The sequence below is a fragment of the Rana temporaria genome, chromosome 6 (assembly GCF_905171775.1).
Source record: "Rana temporaria chromosome 6, aRanTem1.1, whole genome shotgun sequence".
Lineage (NCBI taxonomy): Eukaryota > Metazoa > Chordata > Amphibia > Anura > Ranidae > Rana > Rana temporaria.
In genome coordinates this window covers 154,116,668-154,137,283 of record NC_053494.1, presented here as the reverse complement: position 1 = coordinate 154,137,283, position 20,616 = coordinate 154,116,668, and the positions used below count along the sequence as shown (strand labels likewise).

Below are 20,616 nucleotides of genomic sequence, written 5' to 3'. Positions count from 1 at the left end.
GTGTGTGACTGATCATTGTGGTGACTATATAAAAACATTTTAAAGATTTCTGGAACTATTAAAAGTGGTCTGAATATTTTTCCTTGATGCAGGTTCAGCCTTTGAAACCTGTTAAACTTATGTTGCTGTGACACATAATAATAAGCTCACCCTCAATAACAATGAACATATATTGCTAGGAATAGCTTTATGGGGCCAAATATCACAGTGAAGATTTCAAATGCCACAATGAACAGGCAGTATCACCATGTATGGCTGTTGGACTATTTTAAGACAAGTCTTTCGACAAGGAAAGAGTTTAGGTCATAACTTAGGAAAAAAACAGTTTCTGAAATTACTTTTTCCTCCTGAATGACCAAGAATAGTGTGTCTAATTAAATGACCTTTGGGACCTAAAAATAGCTTTGGCTATTATCCTAAATTATGTATACACTCTATTTATATACAGTTTAAATGATTGCATGGATTTAATCTAATTGCTTCATTATTATGAAACAAAGACAATTTAATAGAATGCATTCACAATATGTGACCACCCTGGATAATAGATTGGTAAGGAGTGGGTGGCTTATGCAAACGTTGAATCATTTATTTTTATTTTTTATGTTCTAACCAGCACACACTACAATACATTTTTTTAAACCGTTTATCATACATTATTTTACAGCTGACAAAATGGAAGCTAATCTAACTAAACTGACCCTAAAATTATATGTTTCAATTCAGTACAGTCATAACCAACTCAGGTATCTCCCTTTTACACTGAAGAGATACTAAAATAAGTGCTTAAAAGAAACCTGTCGTGAAGGAAATATAGAGGTTGCCATGGCTGACCTCTTCCTTGGAAAATAGTTGTCTATCTGTCAAGTTCCCTCAGTCTTCCAAGAGCTTCTAATTTTTCACATTTTCATATTTGTTCTAGACTAGTGTCTTTAAAAATATTGAAAACAGGGAGTAAATAAAACTCAAGTCAAGTCAACTAGCATTTTTATATTTCCTCTGTGATAGGTCCACTTTACATGCATTACATTTTTAACTAGAATATATATTTGTTTTGTTTGGTTGAAATATGGAAGGGTTATAAAGTACCGTACATGCTTTCAGGTTTTACTATTAGGGAGATCTCACCACACGTTTTGCATTGTGATCAAAGAGGAAGTGAGGAGATCTACCCAATGGCGACACAGAAATAAAATTCCAACTTCCAAGCGGAGGTTCACCCTAAAAACTATTTTCTAACATTACATTGAGCTGACTCTCGACAATGACAGTATTTTTTTTTTTTTTTGCTGTACATACCTCGTACAGTTATTTTCTTCCCCGGCTTCTGGGTGGTGCCTCCCGCGGGAGTGGGCATTCCTATCCAGCAGGTGATTGACGTGATGACAAAAACTACCTCCCCCGTCGCATAAGGAGCGTCACGAGTTGCCAAAAGAAGCCGAAGGGCGAGCCGGCGCTATACGGCGCCTGCGCACCGCCGTTCGGCTTCTTTCGGCAACTCGTGACGCTCCTTATGCGACAGGGGGGTGGTAGTTTATGTCATCACGTCAATCACCTGCTGGATAGGAACAGCGAAAAAAAAACCCGCATTCTGTCATTGTTGCAAGCGAGCACAATGTAAAGGTAGAAAAATGTTTTAGGGTGAACCTCCGTTTTAAGTTCTCAAACTTGCCCTCTCTGCTCAAAATATGTTAAAGTGGTTGTAAACCTTAAATTTGCACTTTTACCTACAGGTAAGCCTATAACAAGGCTTACCTGTAGGTAAAAAGAATATCTCCTAAACCTGTACGGTTTAGGAGATATTCCCCTCGCAATGCGGGCGGCGCATGCGCAGGAGGGATCCACGGCGGAAGATCCGGCAGCCGCCGGACCTTGCCGATTTTAAATCTCCCGCGCGCATGCGCGGGAGTGACGTCATCGCCGCTCCAGCCAATCACAGCACTGGAGCGGCGCCGCTCCAGCCAATCACAGCGCTGGAGCGGCGATACCCGGAAGACACGCCGGAGCAAGATGACATCTCGCTCGGCGTGAACCAGGTAAGTGTCGTTCACCTCGTTTTGAGGTAAGTATTTCATAATCAGCTATTATGCGGTGCATACTAGCTGATTATGCATTTTGCCTTACAGGTAAAAAAAAAAAAAAAAAAATTATACAACCGCTTTAAGTACTTTTTGAGGCTCCATGCTTCTGGTTTTAGTGATCCAACAGGGAAACGAAAAAAAAGCTCCTTAAAGCTTAATTTATTTTGATTAAATTGGTCCCCAGATGGTCCTTTTAGAAAGTGTCACCACAGCACCCTTTGCTCATAGAGTATTGATACAGAGAACTGTGCTGTCATCAAATCAGCACTGCTCTCTGCATCTCTGACAGGGCCGTTGAAGGAATTTGGGGGCCCCAAGCAAAATGGACATGGAGGCCCCAACCCCCCCTCCCCCCGCACGCAAAGCCCAACCTATGTTCTTTTTACTCCATCCGTGCCCCCCCTCCCTATATTCTTTTTACACCCCCCGGGCCCCCCTCCCTACCGGGTCTGTACCGCTCGGCAGAAGATTCAGTTTCCTGTTCCCGGCCGGACTGAAAGGAGGTGAGCACTCAGTACGGACTGACAAGGGGAAGGAAGAGGAGCTTGGTCACGCTACAGAGAAGGGGAAGTGACAACTCAAGGCAGCAGTGCTGCAGGCTCTCTATAGAGCGCTCAGGCAGCTGCAGCATATAGGAAGAGCAGCAAGGGCCCTGCTTGGGGCCCCAGGCTAGCTCGGGGGCCCCAAGCAATCGCTTGGTTTGCCTGCCTTGTAGCGACGGGCCTGATCTCTGAGAGCCACACATTGCTTAAGAAGAGGGCCAGATTCATGTGATTATCCTAAAGAAATTGTAAAAAGGCAAGTATATTAAAAGCATGCAGTACAAAATTGTGGAGTCTCTGAGAGAAATAGGTATGTGAGGGGACCACAGAGCCTGGAGTTGAAGACTAAAGCCTCGTGCACACAGTATGAAAATCAGAAGGGGATTGTCGTTTGACAGGCTGTTGTCCGAAATGCTTACTGTTAATACGCTTCTTTAGAGAATTGTTTTCCAATTTTCGGACAACAAATGTTGAATGACAGGCTAAACATTTTTTGTCTGATGTGAACTCAACGTCTGATTTTCGGATGGACAGTACAGAAATCCACCTAAAACTTCCACTAACACGAAATTAGCAGAAGGGGCCCAAAGGGTGGAGCCTGAGAAATTAACTTTCTCTTTATACTCTCACTATGTCGTGTTTGTCAAACGACAATTTGCGCAGCCATTAGTATACAAGACAAGATCCTGGCACACACCCCTGGACAAAAATCAGAAGCTCAGTCGTCCAACAATCAGAATGTGTGCACGAGGCTTTAGTACCACTATGAGTACTGAGCAATGTGAAGAGAAGGATCCGTGCTGCATAGTGGTATGAGGATTGCATGGTAAAGATGGGGTCACCTCTCTGTAATATCCACAATAACATCCAAATTCTGGTTCTGTTAGTGACCATGGGCCAGATTCTCGTACAATTGCGGCGGCGCAACGTAACCCGTTTACGTTACACCGCCGCAAGTTTTCAGTGTAAGTGCCTGATCCACAAAGCACTTACCTGTAAACTTGCGGCGGTGTATCGTAAACACGTCCGGCGCAAGCCCGCCCAATTCAAATGGGGCGTGTACCATTTAAATTAGGCGCGCTCCCGCGCCGGACTTACTGCGCATGCTCAGTTTAGAAATTCCCGCCGTGCTTTGCGCGATGTGACGTCATTTTTTAGAACGGCAACGTGCGTAGCGTCCATTCGCATTCCCGGACGTCTTACGCCAAAACAAAAAAAAATTGAAATTCGACCCGGGAACGACGGCCATACTTTAACATGGCTCGACTAAAGTTAAGCAATGTTAAAGCAGGTGTAAATTTGCGACGGGAAAAAATTACTAGCGACGACGTAACGAATGCGAAAACCGCCGTGGATCGCCGTAAATGCTCATTAGCATACCCGACGCAGGAAAAAGACACAAACTCCACCCAGCGGCGGCCGAGGTACTGCATCCTAAGATCCGACGGTGTAAGTCAATTACACCTGTCGGATCTTAGGGCTATCTATGCGTAACTGATTCTATGAATCAGTCGCATAGATACTCTGAGAGATACGACGGCGTATCAGAGATACGCCGTCGTATCTCTTCTGTGAATCTGGCCCCATATTCTTAGTCCTACTGTGTTGGCTAGACACAGGAAAACCAAGGTGTGCTGTTTGAGTTTTGGTGTGCCCTGTTATTTTAACACTTTGGAACAATTAATTTATTAGAAAAAAAATGTTATTACCTGGTTTCATCAATGTAAACTGCTTCCAATACAGATGCTGCATATTCAATATTATTTTTTAGGTCCGATACATTAATATCTCCTTTCTCAAGCTGTTTTACCAAACATCGTAATCTGTAAAAAAAATAAAATAAAAATAAAGGTCATAATGTGTTAACATTTATTAGTTAAGATGTCATTTTTACTGAAATCATTTTATTAAGAACCTGCAAGTACTGTATGTATAAAAAGCGAAATATTTAAAAAATAAAAATAAATCTAGCTTTAGCATACAAAGTATGATACCAAAAGGAAAATGTATTCCATTCTGCACAAAGTAAACTCTGTCATGTAGATTTAGTTTGAGATGTTACTCATATTGACCAGTCAGCTCCTTTCTTTCATTCAGAGAAGAAAAGAAGAAACCTGATTAGTCAATGTGCACAATAACTCCCATTTTTAATGTAGGGTTAAATAACACTAATAAAATCCTTGAAAATAAAACACAGTTTTCAAAGTAATACTCATTATGTCCTCAGAGCTATCCACTGAAGATACTCAGTTTGATCTACTGGTCATTGCCCCACTACCAGGTTGAATGTCTCCCTACTTCACTTAACCTGGAAGTCGATGCACATGCAATCATGACTCCAAACCATTTAATCCTCTGCACTACAATAGGTCTAGTTCATCTCCCAGTCAGACAATATATCAGTGCCCATATGCCACTGCTGTGTAATGTATGTGCCCCACTCAAGATGAGGATGACTGCAGAGGTCACACTGGTGCCACTTGGAAGAAGTACAGATAAGTAGATGGGTAAAACGTTAATAAAATCTAGAAACATTACATGCAGAATGAAAAGAGAATATGATTGGTATTTTGGTATATTAGGCTTTAAAAATGTGTTCCAAGAATATACATTTCATGCTGGTATTGTATGAGCATGCATGTACTGAGTCATTAGACAGAGGATGGGCAGGCAACCACAATTCCAGAGAATCACACAATTCATAATGTTTTGCACCAAATTGCATCTTCATCTCCTCACAAGTAGGGATGAGCTCGATGTTCGAGTCGAACGTAAGTTCGACTCGACCATCAGGTGTTCGCCCATCTGCCGAACAGCAAATATTATGAGGCGTTTGCCTTTGGGTCTGGAATGAATATTAAGGGAAACCCCAAACCAAAATTAAAAAAAATTGCGTGGGGGTCCCACCAAAATCCATACCAGGCCCTTCAGGTCTGGTATGGATATTAAGGGGAACCCTGCGCTAAATAAAAAAAATGGCGTAGGGGTTCCCCCAAAATCCATACCTGACACTTATCCGAGCACGCAACATGGCAGGCTGTAGCAAAAAAGGGGGCAAGAGAGTTCCCCCCTCCTGACCTGTACCAGGCCATATGCCCTCAACACAAGGAGGGTCCTTTGGGGTCTGACCCCAAAGTACCTTGTTCCCATGTTGATGGGGACAAGGGCCTCATCCTCACAACCCTTGCCTGGTGGTTGTGGGGGTCTGCAGGGGGGGCCCTAGATCTCACCCCCCAATTTGAATTAGTAGCGGGGTTCTTTTTTTCTGCTGTCAACAGGGGAATGCCAGGGAATGTAACAAAAGAATGTTGGCAATTATTGGTTGTTAAGGAGCGGGGCTCCCACGTCCTTAAAAAACTTTGAGCTGTCCCCACTTCCTTCTCCCCTCCCGCCTGCTGTCACTTCTGCCCATTGGCTTCTTCTTTCCCTCCCGCCAGCTTTGCCAGGTGCCTTCCCCAACTCCTCCTTTCTTTTTCACTATCTATGCCAGGTGCCTGCCCCACCTCCTACTTTCTCATCCACCAGCTGCAGTGTTCTGCTAGCTGCTAGCGGGTCTGTCATCCTGCATGGTCCGGTGGCTTACTGGTTGTCAGCAGTGGCTGCGGGTGGCTCTCCTCATCTAACTGCTCCTCCTGTTTTTACCCAGCTGTTACATCTGCTCGTTCTCTTTGGTCAGGAGCTTGTTGTTGAGCCCTGCATCTGGGATCCACACCTAGCAGCATATACAGAGACTTTATATTATCTTGATTCAAAATGTCTATACTTTAAGGACTTTGAACTTCAAGGACTGGTTGTTAGATATGATTTTTGCATTTATTAATTCAATAAATAACAATAAATGTAATTATACTTTTATTTTAATTTTTTAATTTTTTACTTACGTATTATTATCATTACTACCCCTCTACGCAGTCTTCCTAGGCAATAGGTATCGGTAATCGGTATTGGCAAGTACTTGTAAAAAGTATCTGTACTCGTATTTTAAAATAATGATATCGGATAATATTCAGGCCAGTAAATTCTACCGCTACTTACAAATACGACATTTCTTACAAACTCATTATGCAGGGACCCCCCTCAGATTCTAATACGTTTTTTGAAACATTTGCCAAACATCCCCCCGTCAAAAGGGCCTAATTTCTGGTTTGTTTAAATTATTAGAAACAGTTAACGTAAGCTCCCAACTGAAATATAGGTCTCAATGGGAACAGGAACTACACGTGGGAGGGGAAGACTTGGTGATAGGTTGGCTGAACATGCGGAAGTGCACTGAATCCCTGACTGTGAGGGAAATGGCTATCAAACTGCTTACTCGCTGGTATTACACTCCTTTGCGCCTAAGTAAGATATACCCGCAGCCCTCCCCTTACTACTTCAGAGGGTGCGCTCACTGGGGCTCCTTCCTACATCTGTTCTGGGAATGTGTAAATCTGCAACCCACATGGAAGGAGGCCCTAGGGCTGATAGACAAACTAGCAGGTGGGCACGTGGCTCTGACACACACTCATTGTCTCCTATTCGAAAGTCTTCCTGATACCCCTAAACCCCTTATTTTTTTATTTATTTTTTCAAGTGTATTTTGTGCGTGTACTCGAGAGAGGAGCCGGACTGCAGGAGTTGGGAGTAGGCAGGCCTCCCCCAGAGGCAATCTGACACCTTTCTCCATGCCCCGGGTGGCAATGGCGGGTGTGTGAGGGGGTCCTCCCACACAGCCCACCCTGCCTGCTCCGCTTGGAAGCCCAACAGGGCAGAGGGACTCCCTATAAGGGAGTGAGATGATCTAGCCCGCTCAACCAGCCCCGTTAGTCCTTCGCAGCGTGGTCAAAGTGCGTGCATGTTAACCCAATTTCGAGTGTGTGTAAGTGTGGTGGTTTTTGTGGGAGGGGGGTGGGCGTACTAAGCGCAGGCTTACCTCGCACAGCACACCCACCGGAAACCGGGCTGAGACCACCAAACACAACTCACATGTAGCCGAGACCGGGATCCGAACCCCTAGCTGCAGAGGTGAATGGCCACCGCAGCTCCCTTTCCCTAAACCCCTTATGAGACTGATCCACTCCATATGTATAGCGGTACAATGAGCAATTGCTCTTCACTGGAAATGAAGCTCTGTCCCTTTTTCACAAGCTAAGTAGAACCCTTGATTCTTATTTTGACTTCAAGACTGACCTATGTTTTTATGTTATTTTATTTGATGTTTCTTTCACTGTTTAATTTTGTATTGTCTGGTTATTCTGTTTTAATTCTTACCATGCAATAAGTCACACAACAATGTCTTTCTTTGCTGTGTCAATTGACGCCGGAACCTTGATTTGATTTGATACCTGCTGTGTTGGTGGAAATCACCTGTTAATGTATATGGTAAACCTGTTTATTCTCAATAAAAACATTTTGAAAAAATAATGGTATCGGTTCATAACTAGCGATTACACATCGATGTCTTTGCATGCCATTTTTAATGAGTACTACGGTACATTTTTTCATTTCTTAATATTAAAATTCAATAAAACCAAAAAACTTTGAATAGCTTTGAATTGAGTGTGGAAGAGTTTAAACTATCCGGTTTATTTGCTACCTTTGTTCTCACTGGGGAGATTTTTCCTTCACTTCCTGTCCCATATTCTTATAAGGAAATATAACAGTAAATCTTCCCTTGGACAATTGTATCCACATGTGTTCCAGTGGAAGGATTTCCCTCCATTCCTCCTCCAGTTGCTCTTAAAGGCTGGATTTTTCAGTCATCAAAGCTATCCATTCATGTATTATTTGCACTGATTTATCCTGCCACAATACTTTAAATAATTTCTATAATTCATAAGTAACATTTGAAATAAGGAATAAGTGCACTGTAGGAGATCCAGACCCTTAAAAGATTGGTCTTGAAATTGCCCTTTGATACATTTGCTAATATCTGCAAATAAGCTGTTAAATATTTTAGTTTTAGATAGTTTTATAATTTATTTACACATTACTCATTTTGTTTCTCAATACTTGTTCACTATTTTGCTGAGGCTGCTTTCAGTTTTGAGTTTTCTGTATTGCACTTGAGCCCTTTTTTTAACCACCTTGGGCCAAATTCTCAAAAGAGATACGCGGACTTAACTAAAGTTTTCTAAATTTACACGGCGCGTATATTTGCGCCCGATCTTCAAAACGAGTTAAGCCTAGATTTCCGGATTTTCAGTCCTACCTAAAATAATTACACCTGCGCATCCCCGGGCGCAAATTACGCTAGTCACGCCGCTGTTTTTGATAGGCAAAGATGCAAATGAGGGAGATAGGGCGATCCACAAAATTAAGTGTGTGCGCCGTAGATTACGCCCTGTGCGCACCTGTTAGTTTCCCTGGGCAAATTTACACATTATAAAAGCAGACCTAATTTTACACATGCCGTGTAAGGGTCTGCTCAAGCAACTGAATAGAGGTAGAGCTGACAACACATCTCTGCAGGACAACAATCTGACTGCCAAAATGCCCGGCACATCAATGATTCTAACGGCACTCGACACTTTACAGGCACAAAGAAGGAGGAGGGCACAGAGGAGGAGGATGCGGGCACAGGAGAGGGTTTACCGCCCACGGTGCGATCTGTTTGCCATGCCTGATTATGAGGTGTATGGCAACTACAGATTCAACAGGGAAGCCATCCTGGAGCTCACCCAAATACTTCAGGAGGATCTCACCACCCCAACCCAACGATCCCATGCCCTGCCACCTCTACAAAAAGTTATGGCAACCCTTCATTTTTGGCCACTGGGTCTTTCCAGCGTGCATCTGGAGGTCTGGCTGGGATGGTGCAGTCGACAATGAGCCGATGTGTCCATCAGGTGGTCCCTGCCATACTGCGGCGCATGGTCAACCAGTTTGAAAAGCCCACCCAGGAGGAGCAGCGTCTGCAAGCCATGACTGACTTCTATAACATTGGTGGCTTCCCACGGACCATCGGGGCGATAGACTGCACCCATGTGGCACTACAGCCCCCCCATGAAACTGAGCACCTGTTCAGGAACAGAAATGGCTGGCATTCGATCAACGTCCAAGCTATTGTAGATGCTCATGGCCTCATCTGGCACGTTTGTGCCAAATTTCCAGGGTCGTGCCACGACAGTTTCATTCTCCGGCAGACCAAGATCTATCAAGACTTGGAGCAGAATGTGTATGGAGACAGCTGGCTGATTGGTGAGTGACATTGGTGTCAGGTATGCCCCCCCCATGATGCAGACATCACAAGGGGCACATGCATGACTAATATCCTCCTGTCTTTTCCCTTACAGGTGACTCTGGATATGCCTTGGGACCCCACCTAATGACACCATTTAGGAACCCCCAAACACCAGGAGAACACAAATATAATGAGGTGCACATTCGCACCCGGTCAATTGTAGAGCGGACATTCGGGCTTGTCAAGTCCCGCTTCAGATGCCTTGACAAGACTGGGGGTACACTCTTGTATTCCCCAGACTTTGTCTGTCAAATAATTGGGGCATGTTGCATACTCCACAATTTTGCAATGAGAAGGGGCCTGCATATTGTCCTGACCTGACCCCCCACCCAGGCAATCCCCCCCCCCCCCCAACCACCTCTACCCGGTCTGCTGAGGGCACAGCAATAAGGAGACGACTTGCTGAAGGCATCTTTTCCCAGTAAATGGACCTTCATTATCTCACTTTATTGTTTGGTTTTACACCATAAACGCACAGATATTATGTGACATTTAAAATGTTTCTTTGCACAGTAAATGCACAATAATTATATGACAATGAGAATGTCTTTTTTCATAGAAAACGCACATTAATTATCTCACAATGAGAATGCATGAATGCACACCACTGTGGTCCCTAGCACAGACACATCACATGCACATCGAATTGGATTAGATCCAAGTACCCCCCCCTTTGGTACTTGGGAGCAGTAACGCCCCGCCACGGCTCCAATTATGTCACTGTGCATTCATACACCATTCAGGAACCTGGGATGACTTCTCCCTGGTCCTGGGGATCCCTACTCCACCAAAACTGAGGGTGACACCCTTATGTTATCAGGAATGCAACCCCCCCACATTCACACATCATTCACACACATAAACCAAATCATAAGTACAGTATAATAAAATAAACAAAACATAAAAAACAAAAGTACCCCTGCAACTTAGTGATGTTGCCGAGTGCTCCTTCTGGGCTGACCACGGGCACGGCCACGGCCAACTGGCGGATCTTCACGGGGGGGGGTCTGTGCAGGGGAGGGAGTATCTTCACGAGGGGGGGCTGTGCAGGGGAGGGAGTATCTTCACGGGGGGGGTATGTGCAGGGGAAGAAGGAGCCTCCCCTGGTGTCTGTCCTCCTGCTGGCCTGCCCTCCAAGGCCACGGCTATCCTTGTCAGACAGGCAGTGATGTCAGCCGTATTAGCCTGGCCAGCCCGGGTATTGGCCTGCACAGCCCGGGTATTGGCCTGCACAGCCTGGGTCAGGGCAGTCACCTCCTGGGCCACGCCTGTTGTGGCGTTCTTCAGGTCCCACAAACAGGTGATGACCCCCACTGAGTTGGTGGCCACATCACCCAGTGAATCCCTCATTAAACCCAGGCTGTGCTCCACCTTGGTCATTGTTTTTTTAATTTCACCCAGACTGCGGGTCTGCCGGGCATTGTCCCTCAGCAGACTGACCGGCAGACGCTCAAACCCCCCCCTGGTTTCCGGGGTCGGCCTCCTACTTGCCCCTGAGGCTTGTGGCCTTGGAGGAGGGGTTGGAGTGACCCATGGGGGCTGCTGCATGTTGGAGGAGGGTTGGGAGGGGCCACCCCTGATGGTGGCCTGACTGCTGGGAGCCTCTGGGGTACCCTCAGGGGATGACTCAAAGGTCCTATCTTGGCCCATCAGGATTTGCCGGCCAATCACAATATTTTCATCCTCCTCCCCCTCATCCTCCTCCCACTCAACATCCAAATTAGGGGAGTTGTGGGCACTCCCCTCCCATGGCGAATCCTGCCCTTCTTGGGACTCAGCATCAGCCTGTCTTTGGGGTGGTGCAGCAGCCTGCCCTGATGGGCCAGCAACCTCCTGCCCTGATGGGGCTGCCACCTCCTGCCCTGATGGGGCTGCCACCTCCTGCCCTGATGGGGCTGCCACCTCCTGGGCTGATGGGGCTGCCACCTCCTGGGCTGATGGGGCTGCCACCTCCTGGGCTGATGACCCAGCAACCTCCTGGGCTGATGGGGCTGCCACCTCCTGGCCATCTGGGGAGGACACAAAACAATCACAGGTTGGTGGATCCACACACTTGGCACATCTTCCCTTCCCCCACCCACACATGCTAATCACCAGATAGAAAAAATAAAAAACTTACCTGTCCTCACAGGAGCATCAGAGTCAAAGCCAGGCAGGCCCACCACCTGCTGTGGGTGGAAACACTGGGCCACTGCCCATTCCTCCTCACTCATCCTGACTGGGCAGGGTCTCCCTCCTCCAGTGCCCCTGGTATGGGCATGCAGCGTTGCCAGCTTGTTCCGGGACACGCTCTTTAAGTCGTTTATTTTTTTTTGGATTCCAGCGATGATCCTGGTCTCCCCCCCCCCCGACGCATTGATCCGATCGGTGATCTTTTTAAGGATCTCCTTCCTCCTGGCCGGGGTGGTGTTCTGGCTCTCAGGGCCATGTAGAAAACGACCATATTTTATGATGCCCTGAGCAAGAATATGCTTCTCTGCCACTGAAAAATTTAGCTTCCTGCGCTTGGTGGCCATCACAGACACCACCCAGCAACAGGAAACTCACCCAAAAAACAATCAACAATACACACACAACAAAGAAAAAAAATCACAGCAAAAACAAAAATAAAACACAAACAGACAGCTACTATAAATTCAAAAACAAACAGGCAAAAAACGGAAACAAAAAACAATCACACACCAAAAAACAAACACTTATCAAAAACAAACAGGCAAAAAACGGAAACAAAAAACAATCACACACCAAAAAACAAACACTTATCAAAAACAAACAGGAAAAAAATCAAAACAAATAACAAATTATCAAAAACAAACACCAACTATACTCTACAACTCCTCAACAACTTTTCTCACAAACAAATCTTACCAACAAACACTGACAAACGTTCAAAGCAGAAGCAACTTGCTTTAGGAAGGGAACACAGGGAAATACTTTTGCAAGGGAAGTGTGTTTGACTGGGGCTATTTAGACACAGGGCGATCCTCAAACTAAGTACGCTTGGCCTTTTACCTATCTCACTGATTGCGATGAGCAAAGTTCTGCACATGCCCAGTGAGGTCCAGATTCGTGCGCGCATGCGCAGTACGGCCGGCCCTTCATTTGCATGGGGTCACGGCTCATTACAATGAAGCACGCCCACTTCCTTCCCACTTGCCATAACCACGCCTTACGCCTCGGAATTTAGGTTACGGATGGCGCAATTTTGTGCGCAAATGCGTTGTGGATACATACGGCACTTACGACACCAACTTAGGGCGCCGTAACTTAAATGACATAAGTTAGGTAATACTAAATTTGCACAGCTTTTTGAGAATTTGGCCCCTTATTTCCAGAAGCCTCTCTTCAATATCGCAAATACATTTGAAGATGTGCTGGTTTTGTACTTTTTGCTTTTGTAGCCTGTTGGCTTTAATTTATAGCTGGTTTTGATGAATGTGCTCTTAAGTATTAGGGGCCAGATCCACAAAAGGGATACAACGGCGTATCTACTGATACGCCGTCGTATCCCTGTTTCTATCTTTGGAACTGATCCACAGAATCAGTTTTCAAAAGATCGGCAGAAGATCCGACATTTGTATGGGACTTACACTTCCGGATCTTAGGATGCAGTACCGCATCCGCCGCTGGGGGCATTTCGAGTCGAAATGCCGCGTCGGGTATGCAAATTAGCACTTACGGAGATCCACAAAGCTTTTCAGCTTCGTTTTTTCTCCGTAAGTTTTAGTTTGCAATCGTAAAATTAGGGCTGCTTTTACAAAGTGTAAACTGTTTACACCTTGTAAAAGTAGACCCTTCTTACCCACGACGCTGTTATTTTTTTTTTTCCCCGACGCAACTTTTTTTACCCGGCGCGATTCACAAAACTCGGCGTAACGTAAAACCGCGCTATGCACGTCGGGAAAATGATGTCGGGAGCATGCGCAGTACGTCCGGCGCGGGAGCGCGCCTAATTTAAATGGGACTCGCCCCATGAAAATAGGAACGCCTTGCGCCGGACGGATTTAAGTTACACAGCCGAAAATTTCTAGGTAAGTGCTTTGTGGATCGGGCACTTAGGTAGAAATTTTACGGCAGTGTAACTTAAATGGGAATTTTTACGTTACGGCGGCTCTTTGTGGATCTGGCCCTAGGTTTTTATTTGGGAAGAAAAGAGGTTGGAATTAGCAACATTTCTGGCAATTTCCCCAATTCAGTTTTTACACAATTTGCATTTCTTTGGATATTTGATCAAAATACAACCAACAAAGTCATCTTCATACATGTGATTATTATATGATTTTTATATAACATAGGGGATATTGAAGATCAAAGATGTATGATTTTCAGTCTAGGTAGGACATCTTATTTATTTTCAGGTCATATGAAACTGGATATTAACAATTATAGCCAGATTCAGGTAGCTTTACGCCGGCGAATCTACGCCGTCCTAAATTTAAGCGTATTCTGGAAACCAGATACGCTTAAATTAGGCTAAGATACGAGCGGCGTAAGTCTCCTACGCTGTCGTATCTTAGGGTGCAATATTTAGGCTGGCCGCTAGGTGGCGCTTCCGTTGAGTTCGGCGTAGAATGTGCAAATGACTAGATACGCCGATTCAGAAACGTACGTGCGCCCGGCGCATTTTTTTACGTTGTTTACGTAGGGCATTTTCCGGCATAAAGTTAGCCGAACAAATAGCTGGCCTAGTCAATGTTAAGTATGGTCGTTATTCCCGCGTCAAAATTTGACATTTTTACGTTGTTTGCGTAAGTCGTTCGTGAATGGGGCTGGACGTAATTTACGTTCACGTCGAAACCAATACGTCCTTGCGGCGTACTTTGGAGCAATGCACACTGGGATATGTACATTGACGGCGCATGCGCCGTTCGTAAAAAACGTCAATCACGTCGGGTCACCACCCATTTACATAAAACACACCCCATCATCCTCATTTGAATTAGGCGCGCTTACGCCGGCCCCATTTACGCTACGCCACCGTAACTTAGGAGGCAAGTGCTTTGTGAATACAGCACTTGCCTCCCTGACTTACGACGGCGTAGCGTAAATACGATACGCTACACCGCCTGAAAGATGCGCCGATGTACCTGAATCTGGCTACTATAGTTTAGTCTCCAAGTCCTAAAAGGCACAATTTTCAGCACCAGCATTTGGTCAGTAAGATGGGTTTCCATATCATTATTGCACTATTTTTGCCTCCTCAGGATGATAAATGTTTATAAAAACTGTAGGTTGAGTTTCACACTGAAGTTGGCAATGGTGAGTATGAAAAGTGTATCATGGTAAATATGCAGGAAAAGGTTAAATAATTATATCTCTTGATGGATGCTCCAGATGATGTAACAAGACAAAACCGGTCGAGCACAGATAGCAGAAAGCCAGACTTCTAACTGCTAGCATTTCATGCCTTTTTTAACTCGAAAATTGTGAGTACCCATTTTAAGTTTTACCAAAAAATGTGTTTGTAAACGATAAGACACTATTTGGGGCTTCTTTTTTTTCTGTACATGAGCCATACTGGACTAACACCAGCGGAACAAGGGACATTATTTGATTGCCACAGTGCTACACAGTGGCACACACTGTGAAGGCTTACATACCCCATAGGGGGTGAAAAATCTGGTGAGTGCGGGCTTTGCAGGGACACGGATTGCAGTGTTCACCTATTGAAGTAAGAGTGTTATCTTTAACAAGGCACCCAGCAGGTGTCATATCACTCAGCAGGAGTGGAAATATTTTCTGTGATTATTTGCCATATGGACTTATATATGACCACAACAGTGGTCTATATTTGATTGCACATTTGTTTGCACTTTGTTTACTTGCACGCATTATATCACTCAGCAGGAGTGGGAATATTCAGATTCTGTGATTATTTGCCACATGGATTTTTATATGATCACATCAGTGGTCCATATTTGATTGCACTATTTGCACTTTGTTTATTTGCACAAATTATTTAGCAGCTATGAATCCCCTGATGCCGATGTTGCCGATTAAGTGTTTTTGGAATGTGGAATATAGAGTTGTGGGTGTTGATTTCATCTGGAAGAATGTTTTTGGTGTAGGTTTCATGGGCCCAATTAACACCCAAAGACCAATTTTTCCACACCTGTTTGACATGTGCATATAATTGCAATTTTTGACAGCAAGGCCAATTCGTGCTTTCATCAAGTGTACCTCTATAGGGTTACGGTGTGAGGGCGCCATCAACACCCTAAGAACAGTTTTTCTGCACCTCTTTGACAGGTGCATATTATTACAATTTTTGACAGCAAAACCAATTCTTGCTTTCATCAAGCGTACCTCTATACGGTTATGGTGTGAAGGCACCACCGACACCCAAAGAACAAATTTTCCGCACCTGTTACAGAAGTAGAAATCCAAAGTCTTTGGTAGAGATACCAGAATGTATCCAAAAAAATCTATAATCTTGTTCCCAGTGCACTACATTGTGGCCTCGTCATACAGAATGGCTCCCCAAGCCGTTGCTTACAAAATAGAGGAAGCTTGCAGGGAAAATGTAATTTTTGGGCTTTAGAAATGCAATTATTGCTGCAGCAGCTTCTATACATAGTACAGATGTGCCACTTTACAGGTGGACTACGGGGATCCCCAGGCACTATATTGAAAGGAATTTTTCATTTTTATACTTTCACTTTAAGTATCAATAAATCACTACTTTTTTTCATTGATACATGTCGCCCAGGGCAGTACCCGGACCACTATAACCATTGTATGCCCAATTACTTGCATATAAGCCTTCAAAATGGGCACTTTATATTTTTCACATTCGAGTCCCATAGACTTCAATGGGGTTCGTTATTCGGTTTGTAATGTTCTAAAGTTCTGGTGCGAACCGAACAGGGGGTTGTATAGGCCATCCCTACTGTGCAGTAATGACACTGTGGGGCGTGCTTTGTTCCAGTCAGGAAATCTTGCAATCGTAAACACATTAGATGCCTGAAGACTTCTGGGATCAATGACATAGATATCCCAGAAGTTAACGGGCCAGGCTGATGAAGTAGGCGCCTAGGCAGCCACCACCAAAAGTCCCGGGAAGGCTACTGAGAAAGAGAGAGAGAGAAATTTCACCATATAAGTTTCCAAACATTACATCACTAGAGAGTGCATATTACAATGTGGCTAATTTAAAAAAAATTGAGTGGAACTCCGCCTTATTATAGGAAAACTGTGTGACAGAAATTAAGGACTAGCCACTGCTTACAACCTTCTGAGAAAAAACTGTTGCTTGGTTGTCAAACTTGCAGATTCTATTATTTTACTATATTTAGAATCTCTGATCCATTACAAGAATGCAACAAATTAAGTCACAGTGATGTCAAAGCTCTTGAAGTTCACATTATTTTGAAGCCAGTACCTTAGAAAACATTGAATCCAGAATCTTCGCATGGCAGCCAAGGAACTCATAAGGCCTGCCTCCCTATCTCTCCAATGACAGTTTTCCATTATATAATGGCACTGTATTTTTTTCTCGGTTTTGCGTATGAAGAGAGGTGCATAAAAGGATTCTTTTGGATACATTCTATGCTAAATAAATTGTATTCAAATTGTCACTTTTTCATTAGAAGCAAACAAGCATAGCTAAATATTGTTATTTGATAAATGTCATTATTTTTGCTAATGTCAAACAAAACTAGAATTTCATGCCACATGTTCCCCAGTAGACAAAACTCCTTTCAAAATTAAAATTGCTGCAGGCTTTAATAAAGTTATTTAGGAATATCTCATCAGTCTCTGAATACTCAAGAGAGGATATTAACAGTCAACAAGGGCGTGTGTTTAATGAATATTTTTCCTTATTATATTTCCATTCAGAAAAAAAATGAATGTCGCACTGGAAGGAAAACCTGACTCACGTCTGTAATACAAGAGGGTTTTATTCTCACTTCATTGGAAAGAAATCAATACAGAAGAATATATTAGAAAAACACCAACGTTTGAGCCAATATCAAAACTGTGGAGTAACAATTGCACAAAATGTACTTATTTTTCTGCTTTGATAAGTGGCATGATATCTGCATCTTTGTACTTTGTTTGAAAATAAATACAAAATTAGTTATTATATTCCCTACCATACCTGTGTCAGTGCCTTTATTGCAAACAACGATTACTTATATATAGTCATGAGGTTGCAGGTTTTCCAGTGCTATATGAAAGACTGTATCTCCATTGTCCCTTTAGGCATGTATGTACCCCTGCTTGTGGACCTATAACAAGTGTGACAGTGTGAAGCTCTGACACTTAAAAAATGGATGTAGGAATGGGAAAGGGTTCACTCATATGCAGAGTATGGGGCTCCAGAGTATTTAAAGAATATTAACTGGTGCAATCTGTCACTGGCTGTGTCCACTGGAGGGTACCATGTGACCACTGTATCCAATCATAGCAGGTCACATGACAGCTGTAAACAATAGGTGTCCTCCTTTCAAGCCATTCATTGTGTACAATTGTGTTGCTAGCTGTGATTGGATCACATGGTACAATCTGGGTCAATCACGGCCCATCTGTGCCATGTGATCATATGTGGCCAGTCACAGGTAATTGATTTCATTCAATAAAATGCTTACATATAGCAATGAAATAATAATTTTTTTGTACTGTCATTGGCCAGTGTCCCTGATCACCGCCATACTTGTTATATGATAACACTGTACTGCACTGGTATATAAAGTCTGGTATACAAAGTCTGAAAGATCAGGCAGATAACATTTGATGTAAAAGGAAATTAAAAAAGCAGTTTGTATATTAAAGCGGGGGTTCACCCAAAAAAAAATGTTAACATTAGATTCAGCCGAATCTGTTTTTTTTTTTTTTATCCCCGTACATACCGTATTTTCACCACCGCTTCCGGGTATGTCTTTTGCGGGACTGGGCGTTCCTAATTGATTGACAGGCTTCCGACCGTCGCATACAGCACGTGACTAGTTGCCGAAAGAAGCCGGACTGCGAGCCGGCTCTATATGGCGCCTGTGCACCGATGTTCGGCTTCTTTCGACAACTCGTGACGCGCAGTATGCGACGGTCGGAAGCCAGTCAATCAATTAGGAACGCCCAGTCCCGCAGAAGACATACCCAGAAGCGGCGGTGAAAATACGGTATGTACGGGGATAAAATAAAAAAAAACAGCCGATTGTCATTCTGACAACTCGGCTGAATCTAATGTTAAATCTTTTTTTTGGGGTAAACCCCCGCTTTAAGTGAAGTGCCTATGAATATACTGTATACTATATTATACATGGAATATGTGCAATAACATTTCACACTCCAGAGGTATCTCTATTGGTTGTTTGGGGTCTGGACTGCAAAACCCCAAATTGCATCCATTTTCTTCAGAAAGAATGAACCCCACAGTGATATGTATAATTCCTGAAGACTGAGATTCAAATTCAAATGGAGAAAAACAATATGCTCAAAAATTATTGCAGTGGGGTCCCCCTAGGCTAGCAAATGTTTTAGAAATGCAGAACCCATCCCCTTCTCCTCATCTCCATAAAACAGCATGGAGGTAGTGTCAGGACTACTGCTATAGCCACACATGCTATAGCAGTATGAAGTCCAGAGCAGAAGGGGGCCGAGCCAGAACCAGAAGGGGTGAGATGTCCCTTAGTGTCCATCTGCCACCTGTCATTCCATCACTTGCATGGTGTGGCTGCTAGAGTCTTTCACCCTGCCACCACCTTTTAGATAATGAGGCAGTGCAGGACCTAGACATTGATTGATCTCCTCTCAAGGTTCCCTGTTAAAAATATGCAGCTTTTGCTACAATACTGCAATACCTTCTCTCTGGCATTCTTCTCTGCAGAATCCCTTGAGTCAGAAAGCTGCTACCTTAATTCTGGGTTGAATGACACCAAATGTCATTTACCCCAGAAGTCAGCACACAGGCAGTCATGGCTCCACTATTTGGGGAGGGGGCCACATAAAAAAATGTACTGTGGGGCCCTGTGATTTCTGGTTAAAACCCTGTCTGGAGATGTTCTGTATTTCCAAACGCAACCTTGGCAGTAGGTGGCACTAAACTCTGGTTTAAAAAAATGAAGTACATTACGTTTTTTTAAAGCGGAATTAAACAAAAGACACACATGTAATATATTGCAGCTTACCAAACCTTAGATGTTGTGGCTGAATTCGTTTTTTTTTTCTTTTTTTATATAATCTTTATTTTAGTTTTCAAAAAGAAAGGCATGACGTACAGTAAGTCGGTAATAAATACAAAAAAAGTATACAAAAAAGCAATGGACCATGGATCACAAACCTGCAACATTAGTTTCAGAAAGCTCTTTGGTACATACAGTCGTAAACATCATATGACTCCACCTTTTTTATACCCGAACAATATTGGGGGTTGTGCTTAAAACCCGTTGTACCAAGCCAGGGCTATGCACCCATGTAAAATACTGTAAACTATGAACAAATTGTGACATGGGATAAGAAAAAAAGGGGGGGGTGTTATGGGGAGTGGGAGAAAATGCAAAGAGAGGAGATAGGGGAAAAAGGAAGGGTGGATGGGAGGGTCATAGCCCCTATGAATACTAAAAAGGAGGAGCTGGAGCGGAGCGGAGCCGAAGAGTCGATGAGGCTGCGGGGATTGTCTCCACTTCAACGGCATCGCTTCTGCAAGTCTTTGTCCTTCTTTTAGCTGCTGCAGGAGCGGTATTTAGGAGCGGGTCGGACAGATCTCAGCTCAGGCACGTCCACTTGCTCTCATGTCGCTACCTCGCCCCTAGTCTTCTTTTTTAAGCTTTTC

The 20,616-nt window shown here is 44.0% G+C and overlaps 1 protein-coding gene across 2 annotated transcripts in view; it reads right to left on the bottom strand.

Moving 5' to 3' along the window:
* The window catches only part of PDE1A (phosphodiesterase 1A), a 340,988-nt gene that overhangs the window by 99,783 nt on the left and 220,589 nt on the right, over positions 1 to 20,616 (bottom strand). For both annotated transcript variants that reach the window (XM_040357635.1, XM_040357636.1), the window contains exon 2: positions 4,333 to 4,446. In XM_040357635.1, coding sequence (XP_040213569.1) covers positions 4,333 to 4,446 — 114 coding nt within the window. The remainder of the gene's footprint in view (positions 1 to 4,332; positions 4,447 to 20,616) is intronic.